The sequence below is a fragment of the Carcharhinus amblyrhynchos genome, chromosome 15 (assembly GCF_965287045.1).
Source record: "Carcharhinus amblyrhynchos chromosome 15, sCarAmb.v2.hapA, whole genome shotgun sequence".
In the NCBI taxonomy this organism is placed as follows: domain Eukaryota; kingdom Metazoa; phylum Chordata; class Chondrichthyes; order Carcharhiniformes; family Carcharhinidae; genus Carcharhinus; species Carcharhinus amblyrhynchos.
The window spans coordinates 17198193-17222440 of NC_137338.1; the positions used below are offsets into that span (position 1 = coordinate 17198193).

At 39.2% G+C, this 24248-nt stretch overlaps 1 protein-coding gene across 2 annotated transcripts in view; it reads left to right on the forward strand.

Annotated features, from left to right (window-relative positions):
- The window catches only part of cip2a (cellular inhibitor of PP2A), a 60145-nt gene that overhangs the window by 11971 nt on the left and 23926 nt on the right, over nucleotides 1–24248 (forward strand). For both annotated transcript variants that reach the window (XM_080203220.1, XM_080203219.1), the window contains exons 6-13: nucleotides 2541–2637; nucleotides 9112–9234; nucleotides 10538–10683; nucleotides 12240–12315; nucleotides 13382–13609; nucleotides 19787–19946; nucleotides 20774–20915; nucleotides 22308–22407. In XM_080203220.1, coding sequence (XP_080059346.1) covers nucleotides 2541–2637; nucleotides 9112–9234; nucleotides 10538–10683; nucleotides 12240–12315; nucleotides 13382–13609; nucleotides 19787–19946; nucleotides 20774–20915; nucleotides 22308–22407 — 1072 coding nt within the window. The remainder of the gene's footprint in view (nucleotides 1–2540; nucleotides 2638–9111; nucleotides 9235–10537; nucleotides 10684–12239; nucleotides 12316–13381; nucleotides 13610–19786; nucleotides 19947–20773; nucleotides 20916–22307; nucleotides 22408–24248) is intronic.

Genomic DNA, 24248 nt, shown 5'->3' on the forward strand with positions numbered 1-24248 from the left:
GGCTAGTCAAAGTTGATGAAAATTTTGTGTGTTGCACTTGTTCCATCTTGTCACCTTTAGCCCTTTACACTATTGAACATTTGTTATCAAACTACCTTTCCTCCACAGTTTATTCTATGTAAGTATGTGCCAGTGCACAAACAATTTCTCATCCCATAATCACTGCTGTCTCGCATATGTTCCACAGTCCCATACTTGGTCCTCCTGTTTCCATAATTTACCGTTTGATCCTTAGCAATTTCAGTGACACCGGAAGAGGGTAAGCTTTTCTGAGAATGCCAATGACATCCAAAACTGCCTATTTATTACTACCAAACAATTGTTACACTTCTGACTGTTCATTAGGCCTGGATTTCCTTTAGCCTAATGTCAGTAGAAACAAGCAACCTGGTTTATACTTTCACTATCATCTCCATGTCATGACCTGAACTCTTCTGTGGTGTTCTTTCAAGTTAAATTCATAAGAACATAAGAAATAGGAGCTGGAGTAGGCCATCTAGCCCTTCGAGCCTGCCCCGCCATTCAATAAGATCATGGCTGATCTGTCGTGGCTCAGTTCCACATTCCCGCCCTCTCCCCATAACCCTTAATCCCCTCTCTTATCAAAAGCCCATCAACCCGCGTCTTAAAAATATTTAGCGAGGTAGCCTCCACCACTTCAACGGGCAGAGAATTCCAGAGATTCACCACCCTTTGAGTGAAGAAATTCCTCCTCAACTCCGTTCTAAACCGCCCCCCCCCCCCCCCCCCCTTTATCTTGAGGCTGTGCCCCCTAGTCCTACTGTCCTTTCTGAGCGGGAAGAGTCTCTCCACCTCTATCCTATCCATTCCATTCATCATCTTATATGTCTCAATGAGATCTCCCCTCATTCTTCTAAACTCTAACGAGTACAAGCCTAGTTTATTCAGCCTCTCCTCATAGCTCAACCCCCTCAACTCCAGCATCAGCCTAGTAAACCTCCTCTGCACTCCCTCCAAGGCCAAAATATCCTTGTGTAAGTACGGCGCCCAAAACTGCCCAAAAATTCAGTGTTGTCTTTTTGCTTGTTAGTCCATCATTAAAATTACATTTTCAACCTCCAAGCATTGTCTGCTAGCATCTCCTCTTCATTGCTTCGGAAATGGTGTCCATGTCTTCACCTTTGCAGTTGATACCTGATTCAACACTTCACAATATTCAGTTAATCCAAAACACTACTTTGTCTTGTTCACTGTAATGCTGTTCGTACCCCTCTCTCCTGTTCGAGTTTGTGATTTTCCACATGTGAAATGCTAACTTTTTCAGTTCCATTTCTTAATTAATGAAATGGGATGCATCTTGTATAATTTATTTTGTGGAATCTCTTAAAGGCAATGATTCTAAACTGGAAATGCTACAAAGAAATATAAAAAGTGAAACTGGAGAAACATCTTCCAGCTTACCAGTCAAACTTTCTAATCAGCTGATTTTACCATGCTATTGTTTAATATTACTTGTGGACAATATTGAAATTAAATATATTATTAGAATATTTTATGTTCAAGTTGTTGTAACTAACTCATATCATGGTAGAAAATTAACATCTGCAAACTATTTGATCTTTTGCTATGAGCTTGATTATCTGGTGTCCAAATCAAAATTCTGTCCTTCAAGTCAATAATATAATTTTCTTTTAAATTCATGTTTATGAAAGTAACAAAGTTCTATATTGGAGCTTTATTCAGTACAATAATTAAGTGAACATGTTACAGCCTTCTTATCTCAACATCGAATTCAACCTCAGATAATTAGCTCTACCTTTGACAAAGGTCATCTGGACTAGAAACGTCAGTTCTTTTCTCTTCTTACAGATGCTGCCAGACCTGCTGTGATTTTCCAGCATTTTCTGTTTTGGTTTCAGATTTCAGCATCTGCAGTAATTTGTTTTTATAAGAAGTGAACATATTGGACAGCATTATCTAACATTAGGGAAATTAAATGTTCACTTAATTATTGTATTGAATAAAGCTCTAATGTAGAACTTTATTACTTTCATAAACATGAATTTAAAAGAAAATTGTATTACTCACTTGAAGGACAGAGTTTTGATTTGGACACCAGATAATCAAGCTCATGGCAACAGATCAAATAGTTTGCAGATGTTAATTTTCTACCATGATATGAGTTAGTTACAACAGCTTAAACATAAAATATTCTAATTATATATTTAATTTCAGTATTGTCCACAAGTAATATTAAACCATAGCATGGTAAAATCAGCTGATTAGAAAGTTTGACTGGTAAATTCAATTAAAAGCTCATCAGCTTATTTGCAATCCCAGTCTGTTTATCCAAAGAAGCTGGAGTTCTGCTTTACGATATTTACACTTAAACAGACCAGATGCTGCATAACCAAATGACAGTCAGTTCTAATTTGTTAGCTAATTTGAAGTTATGACCAGTCTTTGTTTGAAAGCTTAATTTTGAGCACCTTATTGCAGGTAGTAAGATGTCATTTTAATGTAAGCTATCTGGAAAAGTCCCAGATGAGCAAATTAATGTGAATTCTGTTTGAATTTAGTCAAGCTCCAGAAGATGAGCTAACCATGCCATGTCTAGGGCTGATGGCAAACCTGTGTCGTCACAATCTTTCTGTTCAAGCCCATATAAAATCTTTGGTAAGAGCTTTATTTATTTATTTATTTATTAATGTTTTTTTTTCTGTTTGGATTGTAGTAAACTGAAATCATGATTGCAGTAAATTTAATTATAGTGTCTATTTGTGTTAATCCCAAGATCTCATCTGCTGAGAAAAAATGCCCAACTGAGCAATTTAAATGAAGCAATAGAAGAAACACTTTCTTTTCAGCAAAAGCAAACCAACCACTGAAATGCATTATTCAAAACTTGAGCATTACCCAAGTGTTTAATGCAAGGTTCAGTCATTTCATAAAACTTCAATTGTCATTTGCTTCCTGAAAAAAAAAATTCACAAAATTGCTCATCCTATTTACCATCACAGTATTGGTTCAGTGAGAATATTTAGCTTAACTGTATCTGAGATCAGGGCCTCCCACGTTATTACAACCATGGTTATAATTGAAAAATATAGTTTATTAGCTTATTATTTGGGACATCCTGTGATAGTGAAAGATGCTATATAAATACAAGACTTTCATTTTTATGTTAACAGACTGAAAGTAGATGTAGCAATTGCAACAAAAAAAACCAAGATCCTCAGGTGCACTGTTACAGAGTCAGCTGTAGCCAGTTTAGTGCCTCAAGCTTGTTCCACCATTTAGCTGAGTCTTGCCCTTGATTCATTTCCCAAGATAGTTTTACCTAAAAGAAAGCTCATTGGAGCATTCTTGCTGGCTCGTCATGCTGGTCGATCAGTGAGACAGGCCAGTAAGAGATGAAAAACCTGTCAACCATCCTGTTATTGAGACATGCAGGATTGTTAGGGGGTTGACAGGGTAGTTGCTAAGAGATTATTTCCCATTGTGGGCGAGTCTTTAGGCCAGAGGGCATAATTCCAGAGTAAGGGGTTGCCCATTTCAAAGACAAGGATTTTTTTTCCTCTGAAGGTAGGGAATCTGCAGAATTCTTTAATGCAGAGGGCTATAGAGGGTGAGTCGTTAACTATGTTCAAGGCTGAGAGATTTTTAATCAATAAGGGAATCGAGGGTTATGGGGATAAGGATTATGACATCACATCAGATCAGTCATGATCTCACTGAATGGAGGAGAAGGCTTGATGGCCTAAATGGCCTACTTCTGCTCCTAAGCCTTACAGCTGACAGTGAACACAGGTCAAAGGTACGTGACTTTAATATTGTCTTATCTGGCATAGAAATATTGAATATGAAATTGGGCTCAATGCACCTGTTATTTTGGGTGCCATCATAGAACATAGAACATTACAGCGCAGAACAGGCCCTTCGGCCCACGATGTTGCGCCGACCAGTTACAAAACAATGACCCACTAACCTAAACCAATCCCTTTTCGTCCATAAACCTATCCACGGATCTCTTAAACGCCGCCAAACTAGGCGCATTTACAACTGCAGCAGGCAGGGCATTCCAATCCCTCACCACCCTCTGGGTAAAGAACCTACCCCTGACATCCGTCCTATAACTACCCCCCCTTAATTTAAAGCCATGCCCCCTCGTGCTAGATTTCTCCATCAGAGGAAAAAGGCTATCACTATCCACCCTATCTAAACCTCTAATCATCTTATATGTTTCATCTTATATGTATCAGTGCCATTAGAAGTCAGAAATACTTGATGCTATTTTTATTTGCTATATTTAATGTTCCAGATGACATGCTTTCTGAACACTTCCTCAGTTATGTGAGTCTAAGTAGCAAAATTGATTATGTTGCCACTGGCTTTGAAATTGAATGTTGTGATGACCTTTTCTGGGTCTAGTTCTTTTGAGGTTGTGCCAGAGATGTTTGTAGCATCCTGCAGTTTACCATCCACTGTTGGCATGAGGGAGACCATTAAGTCTCATTATTCCAGAGAGCACACTTCTTCTTATTCCCTGTTGCCAGAGACAAACAGGTAGAGTGAGGATTATGTCAGATTGCAGGTGCAGAGTGCCATTGACTCCGTGAACATTGCTTTTCAGGCTCCACATGGCATGGTCAAGTACTGAAACCAAAAAGGATTTCCCTGCTGCAATGTCCAGCTGATATATGACCTTAAGCAGCACATCATGCAGGTCAATGTCCAGTGTCTGTGCAGCAGTCATGATGCCATTATTTCATGTTATTTTTCTGCACCAGCTGTATTTCAGTCATCAGGGATATCTAAAGGGTAACAACTGTACACTTCCCGTAACTGCATTCCCCAATTCCCTGTCCCTCAACAATTCCATGCCTTTGTATTCCCTCTGATGTTGAATATCACATTGTTCTCCTGGCCACGATGCAAAAGGTTACCATGCTCCATGCCAAATTTGTATTGAAATCATGCCATATTGTGTATAAAACTCAAGTAATTGTCCTGGTTCATTCTCTTTATTGCCTGTTCTGTGTGTCTGCTTCACTGAGTTCTGTTACATCATGCTGTTCTTGTGGCTCCAACATAGCTGGTGGAAAGCTGATAACTTAGATTGTAGGAAGCTACTGATGGCCTTGAAGGATGACCCACAAGATTTTGCTTCATCTCAGCATGAGCACACTGGCTGGCTGGCATGCAATATCAAGGGCTATTGGAATGAAGCAAGGGGACAACAAGTGTAAGTGCCACAGAGGTACTAATGCTCTCCTAGGTTGGCATCTCAGCAGTCATAGCAATTTGTTGGAGGACAGAATGTTGGACTTTTAATACATGCTGCAAGCTCCTTTGAATGCTTTTCTGCAGCCATGATGACAGCAGTCTAAACTTGTGTGGTAGTAAGCTTATTTTTTAACCTCGAAATGAGCTTCGACTTCAGTTCTCTGGCATCTGACAGAAACTGCTTATTCTACAGTTGATACTGAGATATCACCTATCATGATTGTGTACACACAAATGTGTTGATAAGAGTTGACCATCACTTCACTGCTGGAAAGGCTGAGCTCTAAGCTGCATGCAAAATCTGCTGTCAGGTTCATGCTGGATTCTTCCATATTCCTTAACCATTGAGTAGAGGCTTTCAAAGTGCAATGAATTCTGTTGTATTATTATTAGCTGTTGCTCTAGCCTGCCCCATTGAAATGTTCATCAGAGTTGTGCGCTACAGAACTTATGTCTGATGCTCTGGTGAGCTGATACCTATACCATCCTTGAAACTGGGCACAAATGCACTGCAGCTAGGGTGGTGTCTCACAATATGTAGATCCTGCCTCTATTCTATCCTTTTATATACACGTATCAGTATCTGGGCTTTTTGGCTACAAATGTGAATTCATATGATAGGATGCAGTCCTCATGACTCTTGGTTTCCTCAGTTGTCTGACCAAGTTGCACTTCTTGGATATCTGAAAAGACAGAGGAGGAAAGACACAGGTTCATTCTTGCACTATTAGCCATTTGTATGTCAGATGAGATTGTATGAAGAAGAAGTGGAATTTGAGAAAATAATTAGTTATGTGGATTCCATTGTCTTCATTGGTTTCAACCTTGCAGGTAGCCATGACCTCAGTTGTGGCATTCCCAATGCTGCTGTCATTGTCTTCTCCTTTGGGGTTAGAGTATGCAGTTGTGCCCCCTTCTCCAGTTAATTCCTGCAGTCTTTGGGTGTGCACCATCTCTGCAAGGGTGAGTGATGTCACTGAGTGCCGTACAATATGCCTGAATGGTGTGACTGTTGTTGGTGGCATGGTGGCACAGTGGTTAGCACTGCTGCCTCATAGTGCCAGGCACCTGGGATCAATTCCAGCCTCTGGTCACTTTGTGTGGCGTTTGCATGTCTGTGTGGATTTCTTCCAAGTGCTCCAGTTTTCTCCCCCAGTCCAAAGATGTGTGGATTAGGTTGATTGGCCATGATAAATTGCCCATTAGTGTTAGGGGGATTAGCCGGATAAGTACTTTTGGGTTATGGCACCTGGGTGGGATTGTTGTCAATGCAGGCTTGACGGCCAAATGGCCTCTTACGCTGTAGTGATTTTATGAGCAGCTGACAATGCATCCAGGCTTTGAGATGTAGATATGAGGCTTGCAACCCAGCTATCTGAGGGTCTGTTAGATGAATCCTGATGGTTTGCTGCAATGGGGTTCTGATTATTTGAGTACCAACTGAGGCTTGTGCATCAGTGGTTTGACACAACACTTGATGCACTGACAGACTGTTACCATATACATTAGACCTCTTGTGACACTACAACCTATTCTTTAGGACTAGAATCCTGGCATTGATGATCACACTGCCTCCACTGCCTTTTCATAATGTTTCCAGCTTTTTGGACCCCTGTGGATACAGCACAGTAGCTCTCTTTTTCAGATCCTGCACCAAGGCCTCCAACACAGGTTCAGAAAACTGAGCTGCTTGCATAATTTGGTGGAGAAGGTGAACACATGGCAGATAAAGCTCAATGTGGAGAAGTGTGAGGTGGTGCATTTTGGTGGGGAGAACATGGACCGATAATAGAAAATAAGAGATGCAATACTTTAAGGAATCCTTTTCCTCCCCTGAGTTATTTTCATTAAGTTTTAATTATTTACTAATATTTTAATTTATTAGATGTTCTGTCAGCATTAAAATTGTCTTCAGGTTTTATCATTCATCCAGGTTTTGACTCTTTCTACAAATAAGTTATTTACTTTCCATGTTTTGATCTGAAGTTTACTGAACAGCAGATTTTGAACTGGTTGATCACCATGTAGAAATTTCATTGCACCTACTCATCCTTTCTTACAAGGCAAGTTTGTTTAACCTTGGATTGGCAAGTATAGGCAACAACACTTCTTCCATAATCATGGAGCAGCATGGTGGCACAGTGCTTAGCACTGCTGCCTCACACTGCCAGGGTTCCCGGTTTGGCTCACTGTCTGTGTGCAGTCTGCACGTTCTCCCAGTGTTTGAGTGGCTTTCCTCCGGGTGCTCCATTTTCCTCCCGTAGTCCAAAGATGTGCGGGTTAAGTGAATTAGCCATGTTACATTATTCTTCCTCAATGTACCTGAATAGGTGCTGGAATGTGGCAGCTAGGGGATTTTCGCAGTAACTTCATTGCACTGTTAATGCAAGTCTACTTCTGACTAATAAATAAACTTTACTTTTTTGTCAACAATGGTGCCCCATGAGGCTGTGTTCTCAGCCCCCTACTATACTCCTTATACACCTATGATTGGCTGAATTGCCCTCCAATTCGATTTCAAGTTTGGCTGTGATAAACGTGTTTCGCTGACGACACCTCCATAGTGGGGTCGGATCTCAAACAATGATGAGACAGAGTACAGGAATAAGGTAACGAATCTGGTGAACCAGTGCGGTGACAATAATCAATCCCTCAATGTCAACAAAACAAAAGAAACGTAGAGGAGAACATGCACCTGTCTTCATCAATGGGGATGAAGTATAAAGGGTCGAGAGCTTCAAGTCTTTATGTGCCCAGGCCGCCACCAACTTGTCCTGGTCCCCCCATGCCGACACTATAGTTAAGAAAGCCTACCAACATCTCTACTTTCTCAGAAGACTAAGGAAATTTAGTATGTCAGCTATGATTCTCACCAATTTTTACAGATGCACCATAGAAAGCATTCTTTCTGGTTGTATCACACCTTGGTATGACTGCTTGGTCCAAGACCACAAGAAACTACAAAAGGTCGTGAATGTAGCCCAATCCGTCATGCAAACCAGTCTGCCATCCATTGAATCTGTTAACGCTCTGTAAAGCAGCCAGCATAATTAAGGATCCCATGCACCCCCGACCTTCTCTTCCGCCGCTTTCCATCGGGAAAAAGAGAGAGTCTGAGGCCACATACGAACTGATTCAAGAACAGCTTCTTCCATGTTGCTGTCTGACCTTTGAATGGACTTACCTTGCATTAAGCTGATCTTTCTCTACACCCTAGCTATGGTATTCTGCACTCTCGTTTCCTTCTGTATGAACAATGTGCTTTGTTTCTATACCACGCAAGAAACCATGCTTTTCACTGTATGCTAATACATATGACAATAATAAATTAGAGGCAGGCTAATTGTTCTGGCCTACATGATCTCGTTCAGCAAAACTGATCTGGCACAAGGTCAAGCTAAGATGTTGATCATTTCCTTTTGGGTGACAATCAATGGCAATCATGTCTTTATTTCCCTGTAAGTAGAGAAGATGGTGGCAAAATGCCAGATTTCTGCCCTACAGCTTTTATTTACTTGGGCATTCCTCTGTGTTTTGATTTTTGCAGGTGGCAGGAGTTTTGTTCTTCTGGGTAGCCATGTAAACTATTGTTTCCACAGTGAAACATTGCACTTTAATGGGAGAGATCCAGAACCTGGGAACCTGATGTTAATCACTGTTTGCAATGTGTTTTAGTGGTTGCTGGGGAAGAAATTTGAATTAAGTACATTTAAATCTGTGGTATTATTTTGTAGTTTAAAGTTAATATAATTTAAGCTTAAAACTTCAATTTGAATAGACTAGAATAATAGATTTTAAAGTATTTGATCAATTGGAAAAAAAATTCAATTGAATGTTCTCATTTTAACATTGGTATTTCCACAGAACCATGTAAAAGGATTTTATCGGTCTCTTATTAAATTCTTAGCTCACAGTAGTTTGACGATGGTGGTTTTTTCACTTTCTATATTGGCAAGCGTAACTCTCAATGAAGAGGTTGGAGAAAAGGTAAGACCTAAAATGTCTTTTGTTGATCTTGTTCTTGAGCCTTCCTGTTGTTGTTGGGTTGGGAGCCATTATAGGTCAGCGTAGACTTGGGCAAGAGCACAGATAGAAGTAGGCAGAGGTGGAGAAGATGGGTCAAATAAAGCACAGAAGCTGCACATATAGTCCAGTTCAGCCTGAGGCAATGGCCAGAAAGAAGGCTGGTGTTGGTGGCTAAGGAACAGTTTGTGTGGAGGGGATTGGTGGAGAGAATAATGGCTTTGGTCTATCCAGTGTTAATTTAGTTTTAATTCATTAGGTCCCGATTTAAAACAAGCAGTCTGCCTGATGCCAAAGCACTGAAGAGGTGATGGTAAGGTGGAGCTGTGAAACCTTACATGTAGTGAGCAGTTTTGCCAGAAGAGAATAAGACCTTATTGTGCTGGATGTGCCCCAGCAAGACTTTGATGAATGGCTAAAACCAGTTGTATATTCGTAAATGTTCAAGTCTGTGTTCAGGGAATCACCATGGCAAAAGATGGTTTTACTGCAGGAAAGGGTATTAAAGGTTGTGGTTAAGGCATAATGAGCTTAATGATAGAAGTGTCTCAGAGAATGGAGGGCCAAAGACTAGACAATTGTAAATTTGAGTATTCCGTTATGTGACTTGGGCAGGAGAATTATTTTGCAGGTGGATGTGGAAGGAAGTGCTATTGGAACAGGGATGTAAGTGGTGTGAATTCAAGGAAGCTATCCAAGGTGTCTTTGTCTGAATGAGATAATGGAAATAGAGAGGTCATGTAAGCTAGTAAGATTGAAGGAAGTAGGTGCAAATATGGGTGTGAAGAGTTTTTATGAAAGGAATGTTGGATAGACTGGTCGATCAGGTAAGCTAGTTTGGTCTACTTAAACTTGATCAGTATTCCTGGGCTCTTAAGTCTTGCTTTGTAAATCTGCCATTAATTGCACTTGGGTTTTTAAGAAAGCTCTTGAGAGTGTGTATGCATTACATTTCTGTGAAATATACTGAGTAGCAATGTTATAAGTATACAAGTTTCTTAAAAGTGTTGGAGGGTTTCTGTGCACTGTGGACCTCTAACTAATGGGTTGGAGAAGGCAGGGTTTGAAAACATTGCAGTAGAGGTAGTTACCTGATGACCTGCGAGTATACATAAGTCCCCCAAGTGCCTTAGGGAGGCATTGCATGCATAAAACAATCTGACATTCAAATTATTTTAGGTTTGTTGCTGGTCAATAGAACAACATACTGTGGTATTCATTCTCTCATTCCGGCTTCTGTGCCTCAATGTTTCTGTTTTAAATGCAGCTGTTTCATGCTAAGAATATTCACCAGACATTTCAACTTATATTTAATATTCTGGTGAATGGAGATGGAACATTAACCAGAAAATATGCCGTAGATCTTTTGGTGGATCTCCTTAAGAATCCCAAGATTGCAGATTTCCTCCAAAGGTAGAGTGTTCTTTGCTGGCATTGTATGAAAATTGCACCCAGGCATATCTGATCAAGGAGCAACTAATGCCAATTAACTGTAATGATGACTTTTTAAATAATTTCATTAGCTGTGGATCTAATTTTTTTTCAACCTTGAATTAAATGTTTTGGTAGCTAGTTATTTTGATATGCAATACTCTCATGATGTCTTCAGATCTACAATTTTGAAATGGGAAGGAACATCTCAGGAGAATATGGTGTGTTCCCAGCCCAGTCTTTTTGTGCAAAATCCAATTGTAAATATGTCATAAGTTTAAAAATGTAATTATTTTGGATTTATAAAGATCAGCCATTTCAGGTTTCTTCAATCCCCAGAGGCTTGAAGTAACATCACTGACTTGCCATTGAAGAGGAAATGTTTGGCTGTGTAGGACATTAACAACCCAATTGGCAATTTTTTCAAATTTTCTGTGCTTTTTGCAATCATCAACTCAAACTCCTACAATGCCAATCTTTAACTCAACATCAGAAGGTTTATGGTTTGAATCTTACTCCAGACTAGGATGATATTCCAAACAAAACTAAGGGAGTACTTTCGAACTGTCAAATTATTGAGAATGAACTATTATGTAATCTAAACAATCTTAGTTCAGTGGCTGAATGAGCTCAACTCTTGAATTTGAAAGTTTTAGTTCAAGTTGTACTTGAGACTAAGCATGTAGTCTCGGCTGCACTGAGGGATTGCAACACTAACAGAGGTGCTGTCTTTTGAATATAAAGTTAAATCTGGACCAGATCTGATTTCTAAGAAATTCTAATGGAGAAAATTTAAGGGTGTTCTCCTCTGTGACCAGGCAAATGTTTATCTTTCACCAACATTGCAAAGTTAAATGGTATGGTCGTTATCTGAGGACTTTGTTCATTACAAATTGTTTACCATATTTCCTACAATATTGACTACACCTCAAAAATACATCATTGTAATTTTATAAAGCGTATGAAGCACTTTCAGACATCCTGAAGTTGATAGTGCTATACAGTGAAGTTTTTTCTTTCTAATCTTGGTATTCTGTTTGGAAACCTAAGTTTAGATACATGGATCTCAAGTTTGAATTTTGATTTGGCCCAACTGTTCTGTAGTAAATACAGTAATTTGAGTCCACTATTTTGCAAAATTGTCAAGAAGTTTGGTCTGTTGTGTGCAAGTTCTTTGAGGATAGCACTAACTCCAAACAACTGTTGACTTGCTGTTGTGTTCGTTCCATTAGCGTTTAATTGAAAGAAGGAAGGTGTTTCTTTATGCTGGAGCCTGTTTCTTTGCTCAAATTTACAATGAAGTAACTATAAATTGTTTGCCTTGTTTCCATGCTTATAATTGCTACTTTCTTTCTTTTTGGTTTGTTAAACCTCAAAAATGCAAATCCCTAGTAATATTTTCATTTAACATTGTTGTTATGACATTGTCATGTAATCTTTTTCCTAATGCAGAATAGATATGTTTATTGTAGCAATGTAAGAGTATGTGGATGTTGCAAAAAAGTAACTTGATGTTCAAATTCTTTCTCTCATATTAGGTATGAACACTTTCAATCATGCCTGGGTCAAGTGTTAGGTCTTTTGCGCGGTAAAGACTCCAATTCAGCAGCCAAGGTATGAGCTATTTAATTCTCAGGTGTATCTCAAATGTAAAAAGAAATGTTTATTCAAGTTAGAAAGAATTTTGAAGTTTAGAATTGCAGTGTTATCTTTGAAAATGATTTTGCTAACACTGTTATTGTTATAACATGATATTTGCTTCATAATCTGCATAATTTAACTAAATTTGTTTAAATCTTGAAGAAATTTTCTAACCCTACTCGGATGAATGTAATACTTTTTCTCTCTCCATTTTCTCCCTACATGGTTATTGTGGTGCAATAGGATGTTCCCTTTCTGTTCAATTTCTCTAACATACCCAGCCTGCGAGGTTTGCAACATTTTCAAAATACTTCAGCCTGTGTCCTTAGCTGCACTTACATTGTCTTAATTCTTCAGAGCTTTACTGCCTTGCAGTGCTCCTGTAAATTGATTCTAAAATCCCATTTTATCTCTTTCAAATCTCACAGCACCAGGGACCTGGGCTCAATGTTGTGTGGAGTTTGCATGTTCTCCTCGTGTCTGGGTTTCTTACGGGTGCTCTGGTTTCCTCCCACAGTCGAAAAATATACGTTAGGTGGATTGGCCATGCTAAATTGCCTGTTAGTGTCAGGGGGATTGGTAAGGTAAATACGTGGATTAGGAGGAATGGGCCTGGATGGGACAGTTTTCAGTGCTGACTTGATGGGCTGTGTGGCCTCTTTCTGCACTGAATGGATTCTATGAACTTGATTTTTTTTCTTTTAACTGTTTGGTGTTAACTCTTAATACAGAACATTTTACTTGATTGGTATGAGTGGATCCAATTTGATCTTTCAGTAATGTTCAATCTCAAGAAAAGGCAACAAACACATGGTAGAGTACAAGCAGCATGGACTTTAAAGTAACCAATTTTAAAACAAGTAACATAATTGTAACATAATACAGCAAAAATCGTTTGGTCTTCAGTGATGTGGAGATAACAAAATACACAGAGGGTACAGAAAAATGGAAGCTAAAATTAAATTGGCACCATAGTGGTTCAATATCTTCTTGAATGTTGTGGAAAAATTTGATTTAATGCAACTTTTCTCCCCCACAGATCCTTGAACTCCTTCTCGCTTTCTGTTCAGTGAGCAGTCTCAGGAGAATATTGTGTCATACAATGTTTGGAACCTCCTCTGAGCAACGGATTACAACAGCTAGCTTCAAATCACATGTTAAACCTTCAGAGCCAATTATCACTCTTATCCATTGGTCAAGTCAACCACTAGAGAACCCTGAGAGGTGTTCATTGTTGGCTTTGGTTCTTCTGAAGGAGCTGTTTGAGGTACACATTCTTAGAATGCACCTAAATGAATGATTGAGGGGAAAAATGTACTTATGAGACCTGGGGGTGCAAGTGCACAAGTCCCTGAAGGTGTCGGTGCAGGTGCAGAATGTGATGAGGAAAGCGTATGGTATGTTAGCCTTCATAGGAAGGGGTATAGAATATAAGAGTAGGAGTCTGATGTTGCAGTTGTATAGAACGTTGGTTAGGCCTCACTTGGAGTACTGCGTCCAGTTCTGGTCGCCGTACTACCGGAAGGATGTAGAGATCCTGGAGAGAGTGCAGAGGAGATTTACCAGGATGCTGCCTGGTATGGAAGGGCTGTCTTACGAGGAAAGATTGAACGAACTTGGGCTGTTTTCCCTTGAGAGACGTCGGTTGAGGGGGGATCTAATAGAGGTTTATAAGATTATGAAGGGGATAGATAGAGTAAATGGTGGTAAGCTTTTTCCGCTATTAGAAATGGATAGAACGAGGGGTCACGCGCTTAGGGTGAGGGGGGCTAGGTATAAGACAAATATTAGAGGGCAGTTTTTCACGCAAAGGGTAGTGGGGGTGTGGAATGCACTGCCGAGTAAGGTGGTGGAAGCAGGCACGCTAGGGTTGTTGAAGAGTCACTTAGACAGCCACATGAGCGGTCTACATATAGGGGGATATAGCAGGCCTTACTAAACATTGTAGGCTTGGGATTACGTTTTTGCCTCAGGGATGTTACAGTCTTTGCCTGTTTAATAATGAAATTTTTTGTCTCCACAGGCATTTAAGTCCACCTTGTTGACCAGCAAGGGGCATGCATGCGGCAGGTTGTAGTGGGCTGCTCTTGGACGTTGCTTCGGGAGTTGCCTATCGCTTCATGTCGTTAGTGTGCTTAAACTGGACCATCTCGAGGGCAACATGACAGCTCAGAGACTATCTCTGTTGCTGTGCGGACACATGGATTTGGGCCTGTGTCTGTGGGAGTTTGCACGTTCTCCCCGTGGTTGCGTGGGTTTCCTCCGGGTGCTCTGGTTTCCTCCCACATTCCAAAGATGTGCTTTTAGGCTGATTGGGTACTAAATTGTCCCTATATTGGACCTCCCTGATCCTCGCACATTAGGCGTAGACTAAAATCATGAATAGGTCACTGAGACAATGGGACGGCGGCGCGGGCTCGTTGGGCCGAAGGGCCTGTTTCCCGTGCTGTGTTGTTCTTTGTTCTTTGTTCTTCTGTTCTAATGCCCCACAAAATATTATGCTTTTATCTGCAGCCAAGTTTGCTGACAGTACCTAGATAAGTGGTAAAACAAGTTGCGAAGAGGATAATGTCTGCACAGGGTTAAATAAATGAATAAAAATTTGTTAGATGGAGTGTAATGTAGAAAAATGTGAGGTTTGGAGGAAGAATAACAAAGAAGAGTATTAGTTAAATCAAGACAATAGAATCCTATGGTTATAGAGGCATTTATGTGCCCTTGCACCTGAATCACAAAATTAGCATGCTCCTACAGTAAGTAATTATGATGGCAAATTGAGAACTGCTTACAGTTTTGGTCTCCTTATTTATGGAGGGATATGCTTGGAGACAGTTTGTAGGTTCACTCTGATTTCTGGGCTGAAGGTGTAGTCATATGAAAAAAGGTTGAGAAAGCTCATTAAAACGTAGCTGATTGGGAGGTGATCTTATTGAAAGATATAAGATTCCGAGTGGGCTTGACAGGATGGATTCTGAGAGAATACTTTACTTTGTGGAGAACTGGGTTTAGCTTGATCTGACTTGATTTATTATTGTATGTAGTAGCATACAGTGAAAAGTATTGTTACTTGCGCGCTATGCAGACAAAACCATACCTTTCATAGAGAAGGAAATGAGCGTGTACTGAATGTAGTGTTACAGTCAAAGCTAGGATGTAGAAAGAGAACAACGTAATGTAAGATAGGTCATTCAAAGATCTGACAGCAGCAGGGAAGAAGCTGTTCCTGAGTCAGTTGGTATGTGATCTCAGACTTTTGTATCTTTTTCCCGATGGGGTGCGTAGAGTCCTTAATTATGCTGGCTCTTTGCCGAGGCAGCAGGAAGTGTAGACAAGGTCAATGGATGGGAGGCTCATTTAGTTTCAGAATGAGGGGTCACTCATTTAAGACAGATGAAGAATTTCTCTCAGAGCATCCATTGGCATTTGGATTCTCTAACTCAGATTGGGAGGTTGAGGTGGAGAGAGATTTCAAATTTAAAGGAATTGCGAGTTATGGGGAGCAGACAGTAAAGTGAAGTTGAAGTCCAGATTAGATCAGTTATGATCCATTTGATTGGTCATGCAAGTCCAAGGGGCAATATGGCTATTACTGCTCCTGTTTCTTTTATGTTTTTAGTTCTGACTTAATTGTGTACTCTGCCTAGAAATTATAGTTGTACAGAATAAAGTTTAGCAATAGCTAATTAGCAAGTTTAGCAACGACCTGACCATATATATTTTTGCAGCAAAAGTTACATCAGACTTGACTTGGAAAATTCAACAAACATTCTTTCCGAATGTTTAGAAGTAATATGAGGGGAGAGAAACAAGCATAGACATAAGAACATAAGAAATAGGAGCAGGAGTAGGCCATCTAGCCCTTCGACCCTGCCCCGCCATTCAATAAGATCATGGCTGATCTGTCGTGGCTCAGTTCCACTTTCCCGCCCTCTCCCCATAACCCTTAATCCCCTCTCTTATCAAAAACCCATCAACCCGCGTCTTAAAAACGTTTAGCGAGGTAGCCTCCACCACGTCAACAGGCAGAGAATTCCAGAGATTCACCACCCTTTGAGTGAAGGAGTTCTTCCTCAACTCCGTTCTAAACCCCCCCCCCCCCTGAGCGGGAAGAGCCTCTCCACCTCTATCCTATCCATCCCATTCATCATCTTATGCGTCTCAATGAGATCTCCCCTCATTCTTCTAAACTCTAACGAGTACAAGCCTAGTTTATTCAGCCTCTCCTCATAGCTCAACCCCCTCAACTCCGGCATCAGCCTAGTAAACCTCCTCTGCACTCCCTCCAAGGCCAAAATATCCTTGCGTAAGTACGGCGCCCAAAACTTTGTTTCAAAATTGTACCTCTAATCTTCCACAGTTAAGCAGTGTCAAATGAGCCCAGGTTGACTAATACTAATGTATACTAATGAACTTTAGTGCTGATAATAGAGGGTTATTCCTGTTGCTATGATATAATGTGAGTTTCAGGTATGTATAGTTTTGAAGGTTATCCAAGGCTTTTATTATTATTAAGGTTATTCATTATAATTCCTCAGTCGCCAGGCAGTTGTATTTAAAGCTTAAATTAAGTGGCAAATCCAGTCAGTATATTTGTTTTCGCTCATCTCGGCCCATAGAGTGCATCCATCATCAGAATATTTGCAATATATAGATAAGTAATGAAACATGAATCACGATTGCATTATTCTTTTTAAACGTAGGTTTTCTGTAAGTGGTGTTTTCCTCTTCGCCCACCTTTTTTTGGATAGTTGTGGGATTTTTGCCTATTTTCATTGTAATCATTGTATGTTTAATGTTTTCAAAATGCCTTATTAATTAGGCAGTATTTCAGATCACTACACTTGTGTTCAAAATGTCTGGGGGAGGTGTGGTGCAATGTGGGAAATCAACTGTAGAGTTACTGACTTAAATCAGACATTAAAGTGCCCAATGTTTCCTAGGTATGTATCGGAGTAAGTCCCAGGTACCTTGGCCAAATTCCCACCTTGAGCACGGGGGTTGGCAACATTTATGGAGGATCATATATTTCCCCCTATCCACCCCATCCATCCCACATCTTCACCTCCAGCCCAAAGCTTAAATCTGTATTCCCAAGCTAGTGGCAAACAGCTCATTCTTCTCCATATTGACTCTACCATACTCTTATATATCTGTGTCAAATTTCACCTCAGTCTCCTTGGCTTTAAGAAGACCACATCCATCTCCTCCAACTTAACCTTGTAGCTAAATTTCCTTATCTCTTGAATCATTCCAGTAAATCTCCCCTGCACTCTCTTAAGGACCCTGCTAAACATTACATTCAACTCTGGTAATGAAATCTAATTGAAGCCTAAACAAAGCTTTATTAAGACAACATAACTTCCCTCCTTTTATGCTCAATATTTCTTTGAAGCCCAAGTTCCCAGATGCTTTACTAAGTGCACTCAATGGCCCAGTCTTCCTGTCTCTAAGGTGTTGAAAATGGTATGTGTGTCAAATCCCTGTGTAAGTCCTGACTTACAGTGGCTGATTGCCTGCTGCCTAGGACCCTCTGCAAGTTTCTCCAACTTCTGAGTTCAGGGTGAAGATTTAGTCTAGGTGAGCAGGATGTACCCTAGGTACTTACCCAAGAAATGTTAGACAGTTTAATACTTGACCTAACTGGAGAACACTACGTTCTCCCTGTCCCTTCCGCCAAAATGCATCATCTCATAATTGTGTCTTAAGTTCCATCTGACATTTGACTTTGCATTCTGCTAGCCCATTTGTCCTTTTGCAACTGATAATATCCTATGCCACAACTTCCAAGCTTGATATCATTGGGAAATTTAGCTCTCAAGTCATTATCTGAAAAACAGCCATTTACTACGACTTGTTATTTTCTGTGCTGAAGCAAATTTTTACCCAAGTTGACACCGACTCTCCTATTCCATGAGGCTCAATTTTGGCAGCCAACCTATTATATGGTACTTTGTATGGCTTTAGAGAAACATTTGGCAACACCCAACACATTCCCTTCATCAACCTTCCCTGTTATCTCAACTTCAGTTAGATTACTCAAGCCTTGTAGAAATCCATGCTGGCTCTCCTTAAATAATGCACACTTCTTCAAGTAAGTTCCAGTTGATTTTTTTCATCTTTTTTGTTCTGAAATCTTATCCACCAATGATATTAAATTCACTGGCCTACAGTTACTATAAATATCCTTGCACTCTTGAATGAAAGTGTCTTATCAGCCACTCTAATCCCCAGCACCTTCCATGTATCTACACAAGATTGGAAGATTTTAAGTCAAATCCTTCTGCTTTCTCCACCTCCTGTTTCCTTTAGCAACTACTATGGCTTATCCAGTCACGGCATAGCCAGCCTTTCCAGTACATTCTGCCTATCAATTTTCACCACGTCCTTTGCCTCTCCATCCCTTATGCTACCAATTTTTGGTCCACGTTCTCTTCCTTTGTAATCATTGATTCAAAGTACTCGTTAGAGGTTCTAGCTTTGTCCTGTGCCCCTAAGTGGGGCTGACCCTCTTTGTTCCCAATAGACCCAACCATTGCTGCTTAAAGTCTGCTTTTGTTCTCTCTCACTCTTTTCCATGTCATCTAAGGAACCTTGGCTCTAGTTGTCCTAGCTTTCTCTTTTGTTGAAATGTACCTAGCCTTTACAACTTTTCCTACAGCTAGCTTCAGTTTCACCTTATCCTAGCTCACTGTCCCCACACCCCATTGATAGCCTACTTTCCATTTAAAAGTTCTAATTCAGATTGTTGCCTTTCTCCATTACTAATCTAAATGTGATGCAATGATAATTCTTACCCAGATGTTCCCCCACGTACCTTTGCTCCACTTGGCCTATTTCTCAACATCATATTTAACAAATCCTCCTTTCTTATTGGACCAAAATGTCCCTGTGAAGGAAGTACTCCTGTACACATTTCTGAAATAACCCCTTCTTTCCTTTCACCTCATCTATATATTCATTGAGATAATGTTAATTAGAAGACGCCCCCCCCCCATTTAACCAGGCTATAGTTGTTGCACATTTCTAATTTCTTGGCAGACTTCCTCCTTTAGTAAAATAATTACTTCAAATTTATTTTAATTTCACTGCTAGAATTTTCATCCTGTTGTGCTTTGCCCTACTCTTTTGTGCTTTTTAATCTTTAACTTTTTGGTCAAGTTTTACTTGGATAGGAAGAGAAGTCGCAAAAGATGCGGTTGAACTTTTGATTTCGATATTAAGGATAAAGAAGTCCATTATTTCCTTCCACTTGTTCTTGAAGATGATTGTGATGGGAGTAGTGGACGGAGATATTTAGAGAGAGATTTTCTCCACTCCCAGCTAAACTAGAGATTTTCTTTGTGTTCCAAGATTAAATTGCTCATTGTTCCAGGATAATGAAATAGTTTATCCCACACTTGGATTTATTGTATAATTAAACTTTATTTCCTGTAACATTATCCAGGAAATAATGGATTGTACTCTTTGGACTACAGTTGAACCATTTATGGAGCTGCTTTTCCCTGTTATCTTGGAGCAGTTAAAGACTCCTGATCATGCCCAAGACGACACGCTGACGAAAAAGAAATATGATCGAATTGCAAAAGCCCTTGATGTCCTATTAGATATCCTTTCTGATCAGATGCAGTTAAGTGAACTGTTGAGCACTTAAATAGTTCGAGAAGGAATTAAATTCTGAGCTTTCTGTCTGTTGGTTATATGCATTTCTGGTCATTGAACTTGTTAATTAAATTTACATTCTGGGCAAAAATGCAGTGAAATGTACTAGATGTGAAGAATTTTCAGTTTGGGAACTTTCAACATTGAGATTTTCTTCAATCTTGATGCAGAATATTCTTCATTTTTTTCAGCCCCTATACACAACTAAATACATCCATCCTCCGATTAAGGGGTGAAACATTGATTGCTGACTATATGAATCCAAGTACTCGGGTATATATTAAAGCAAAATATTGTTTCTAATCCTTCAACTAGGAAACAACAAATTAGTCAATGTAATAACTTGATTTGTTGACTTTAGATTCCACCGATTTGGTAATATCACTTTTGAGTGTGTTCCTTGTTCTGGATGTCATTATAGAAGTTGACATGTTACACCATTGTGAGTTCCTTGTCTTGTTATGATAGTTGAGCTTAATAAACTGTCAATGTCACAAGCCTTTCTGAAGCACTGGCAATTTTTTTATGGAAAGTAATTCATTGAGTACAGTATAACTTTCTGATGCTAAAACTTGTGTATAATTTGACAAATACTAAATGATCAATTTTTTTGGATTCATTACAATTTTGTGTTTTTAACCTGACTAGTCAACAACCTAATGACTTGAGAACCAGTCTTAGACTATTAAAATTGTAGCATATAAAGCTGAGCTGTATTTGAAGAAGCAGGAAATGAACAAAACATGTGTCCTTTTCTTTAACTATGTTTTACTGCTTTGTGGAGATGAAACAATGAAATTGCACGTTGCTAAGGTTCTCACAGCCAGAAATTGTGTCTCAATTCTGGAATATCAATTCACATACAATAGGATGGAAATTGGCCTACGAAGCAATATCACAGATGTGGAGCTATGGTAAGCATAGGGTTGTCTTGCAAAGTTTAAGAAAAAGCAAGGAAAATGTTAAGGTATGGAATAAAGTAGTTATTTTAAGTAAATACTTGATAAAAGTTCTACAATATGCATTGCTGAGAGATTTGTTAATTGCTTAAAGAAAAATGTTTTACGTTGAATCTAATGTGCAGTGACGATGGGTCTATCAAAATTCATCAGAGCTTTACTAACTGGCACCAATAGAGTAAATTTACTAGAGTGACTAGTGGTAAGGCCTATTAAACATAGGAATACTTGATAATGGCAGAAAGGAAAGATGTTTCCTCCTGACTTGTTCACACTTCATTTATTAATTCAAAAACACTGATTAACAGTGTTAATAGAATTGATAATTTGTTTGTAAATGGAAGAGTGGTAATAATGCATTATCTTTAAAATCTTTCTGGCTTTAGTACACCCTATTCCCAGGTGCTTTTTCAACTCTCTTTCCCAATAACATTCTTTCGTGTGATCTGAGTTTTTTATAAATCTGTTCTCTTCCCCCACAATCCCAGAATCCACCTGATCAGTGATGGTTCTTCAACTACCAGTGGCAGTAGGGTTGGCAACCAAAGGATACAAATTTAAAGTGATTGGCAGAAGAATCAGAGGCAACATGAGGAAAATTTAATTTTACACAAGTGTTGTGCTCTGGAATGGAGCAGCTTGAAAAGCTGGTAGAATCGACCTTAATAGTTACTTTCAAAGAAAGTTTATAAATACTTCAGTGGAAAAATTATAAAAGGCTGGGGCAAAGAGCAGAAGGTTCGATTAATTAGATCTACCAATGCAGACATGGTACGCAGCGTGGGCTTTTCCTGTGTTGGAATTCTATTATTCTTGGTAACAACTATTCGCATAGTCGTAAGCTGGAATTCTCTGTCTTTTCATGCTAGTGGGATTCTCTGGTCCCACTGACAATACACCCCCTGCCACAGGTTCCCTGGACGTGTGGGGTGGCTTAATTGGAAATGCCTGTTGACAATGGCTAAATGCATACCATTCTTTTTTTTTAAAAGCACTGAGGGGAGGCCAGAAAATCTTGCTCATAAGCCCTGGAAAAACCTTTGTTAAATGCTATCAAAATTAATTGAATGATCCCTCACCATTCATTGATGCTTCTCTACTAAGCAGGTTGTTGCTCAATAAAATGCTTTTAAACTGAATTACCAAATAGTTTTGTTTTCTAGTATTAGCTACAGGAAATGGATTTATGAAGCTCAAATTTCAAAATTCGTTCATGGCGTATTGACACGTTTATGTTTATCAGGGACTGTATATGGAAGTTAATTATAACAAGATTTGGAGTCTAGAATGAGTTTTTCATTGACGTCTTTCTGAATTGGTGCTTTTTCTTCTGCTTTACATTGACAGTAAAATAGGTGCAGATGTTGTCCTGAAGACTCTCAGCCTTATGAACAGTGTCAAACAGTTGGTGCCGAACATGGAAGCAAGCTTTTATAAGATTTTGCAGGTAATACTTAGACTGGGTCTAAAAAACAACTTCTGTGGGATATCTTTTTTCTTTCTGCTTTATTCAAATTAAAAATAACGTATTGCTTGTTAAGTGTATATCTTAAATTTGGAGATAAATGTCACAATTAGGTAGTCATGATGTGGAGATGTCAGCATTGGACTTGGGTAAACACAGTAAGAAGTCTCACAACACCAGGTTAAAGTCCAACAGGTTTATTTAATAACATACGCCACTAGCTTTCGGAGCTCTGCTCCTTCGTCAGGTGAGTGGGGAGTTCTGATCACAAACAGTGCATGTAAGACTCACATTTTAATCAGTATTCTGTAAACGAGTGTGTGCCTTTATATGCCCCGTTTGTGATCAGAACTCCCCACTCACCTGACTTTTTACCCTGTGCTACCTAATTGTAGTAAGATGCTGTGGTGAATGGATGGCACTTGCCATTCATTAAACTTGCAGGTGCCTTTGCTTTTTTTGTAGGTTTTGCTTGGCAACTTGAGGTCATGATGGGGAGCCTAATGATAGGTGCCACCCTCAACAAAGATCACTGGTCAGTTCCAGAGCACAATACTTGATAGGTTGAAAAAGATTCCTTATGACACCTCTGATTCTTTTGCCAATTATGTTAAGTCTGTGTCTTCTAGTTACCAGCTTCCTCTGGGTGAGTTTTAGACAGGGCATACCAAACATTAGAAACCAGGTAGCTGCAGGACCAATCATCAGAGTAGGTGAATTCTGGGCATTTGTAGGGAAAGGGAGAGATGTATAAGATGCCAGTGCGAGTGGAGTGGAGTGATAATGGAAATTATAGAGCTGGGAAAGCTTGTGGAAATTGGGTGTGGCAAAGTTATGAGGATGAAAATAAGCAACAGAGGAAGCCATGCCATGATGCCTTAAATCAACTCCTCAGAGGCACTCTGAGTCGAACCCAGTTCAAAATAGCATTTTTAATTCAGGCAAATCATGTACATATAAAGGAGTTGACAAGATAAACTTTTATATCTTCAACTATTATTAAAAACTGAAGAAATGCAAATTCATACTTAAACAAAAAACAAATCTTCAATGTTAAAGGTTGTTTCACAGTAATTAAAACTTACCTGCTGTTGAAAATTCACTTGAATGGATAAGCCCTTTTTTTCTAGTGTGTTTTGTAGGGACCAGAACATAATAACTTAACCAATTTTTAGAGCAAATTGGACATTAACTTCCAGCATCTGTATGTGCAGATAAATGCAGAAATCAGAATGTTGTCCAATTTGTCCTCCAGAAATTTCATTCTAACAGTAGATCAGCAATAATTTCTCAAGCATTAAATACTAGGATATGAAGTTGTCATACTTAGCTACCAGATACACAAAATGAAGACTTATAGAATTGGGCCAGTGTTATCATGAATTGAGGATTGGTAAGCAGACAGAAAATAGATGAGCAATAAACAGATCATTTTCAGGTTGGCAGGCTGTAATCAGTCGGGTACTGCAAAGGATTAGGACTTGGCCCTCAGATATGTCTGTGTGGATTAAGCTTCATATTATTTCTAAAGTGCCATGACACTTAAAATATTTTTTTGTTTCTATTTTGTAACCTATTTAATACAGAAAAAGCCAAACATTCCACAAATCATTCCATCTAATTGACCCCTTTTATTTCTGAGATATTTTGTTAATCAATTGCAAAATTTAATGTCCATGAATCTGTTCAGATCTTTTTATTTTCATCTTGAAACTATTATACCTCTTAAGTCCAGCCATGTGCTATGATATTTGCACATATTACCTTTGTAAGGAAATTTGTGTAAATTGTCCATAATCTTTCATTTTCATCGTAAGTCTCTG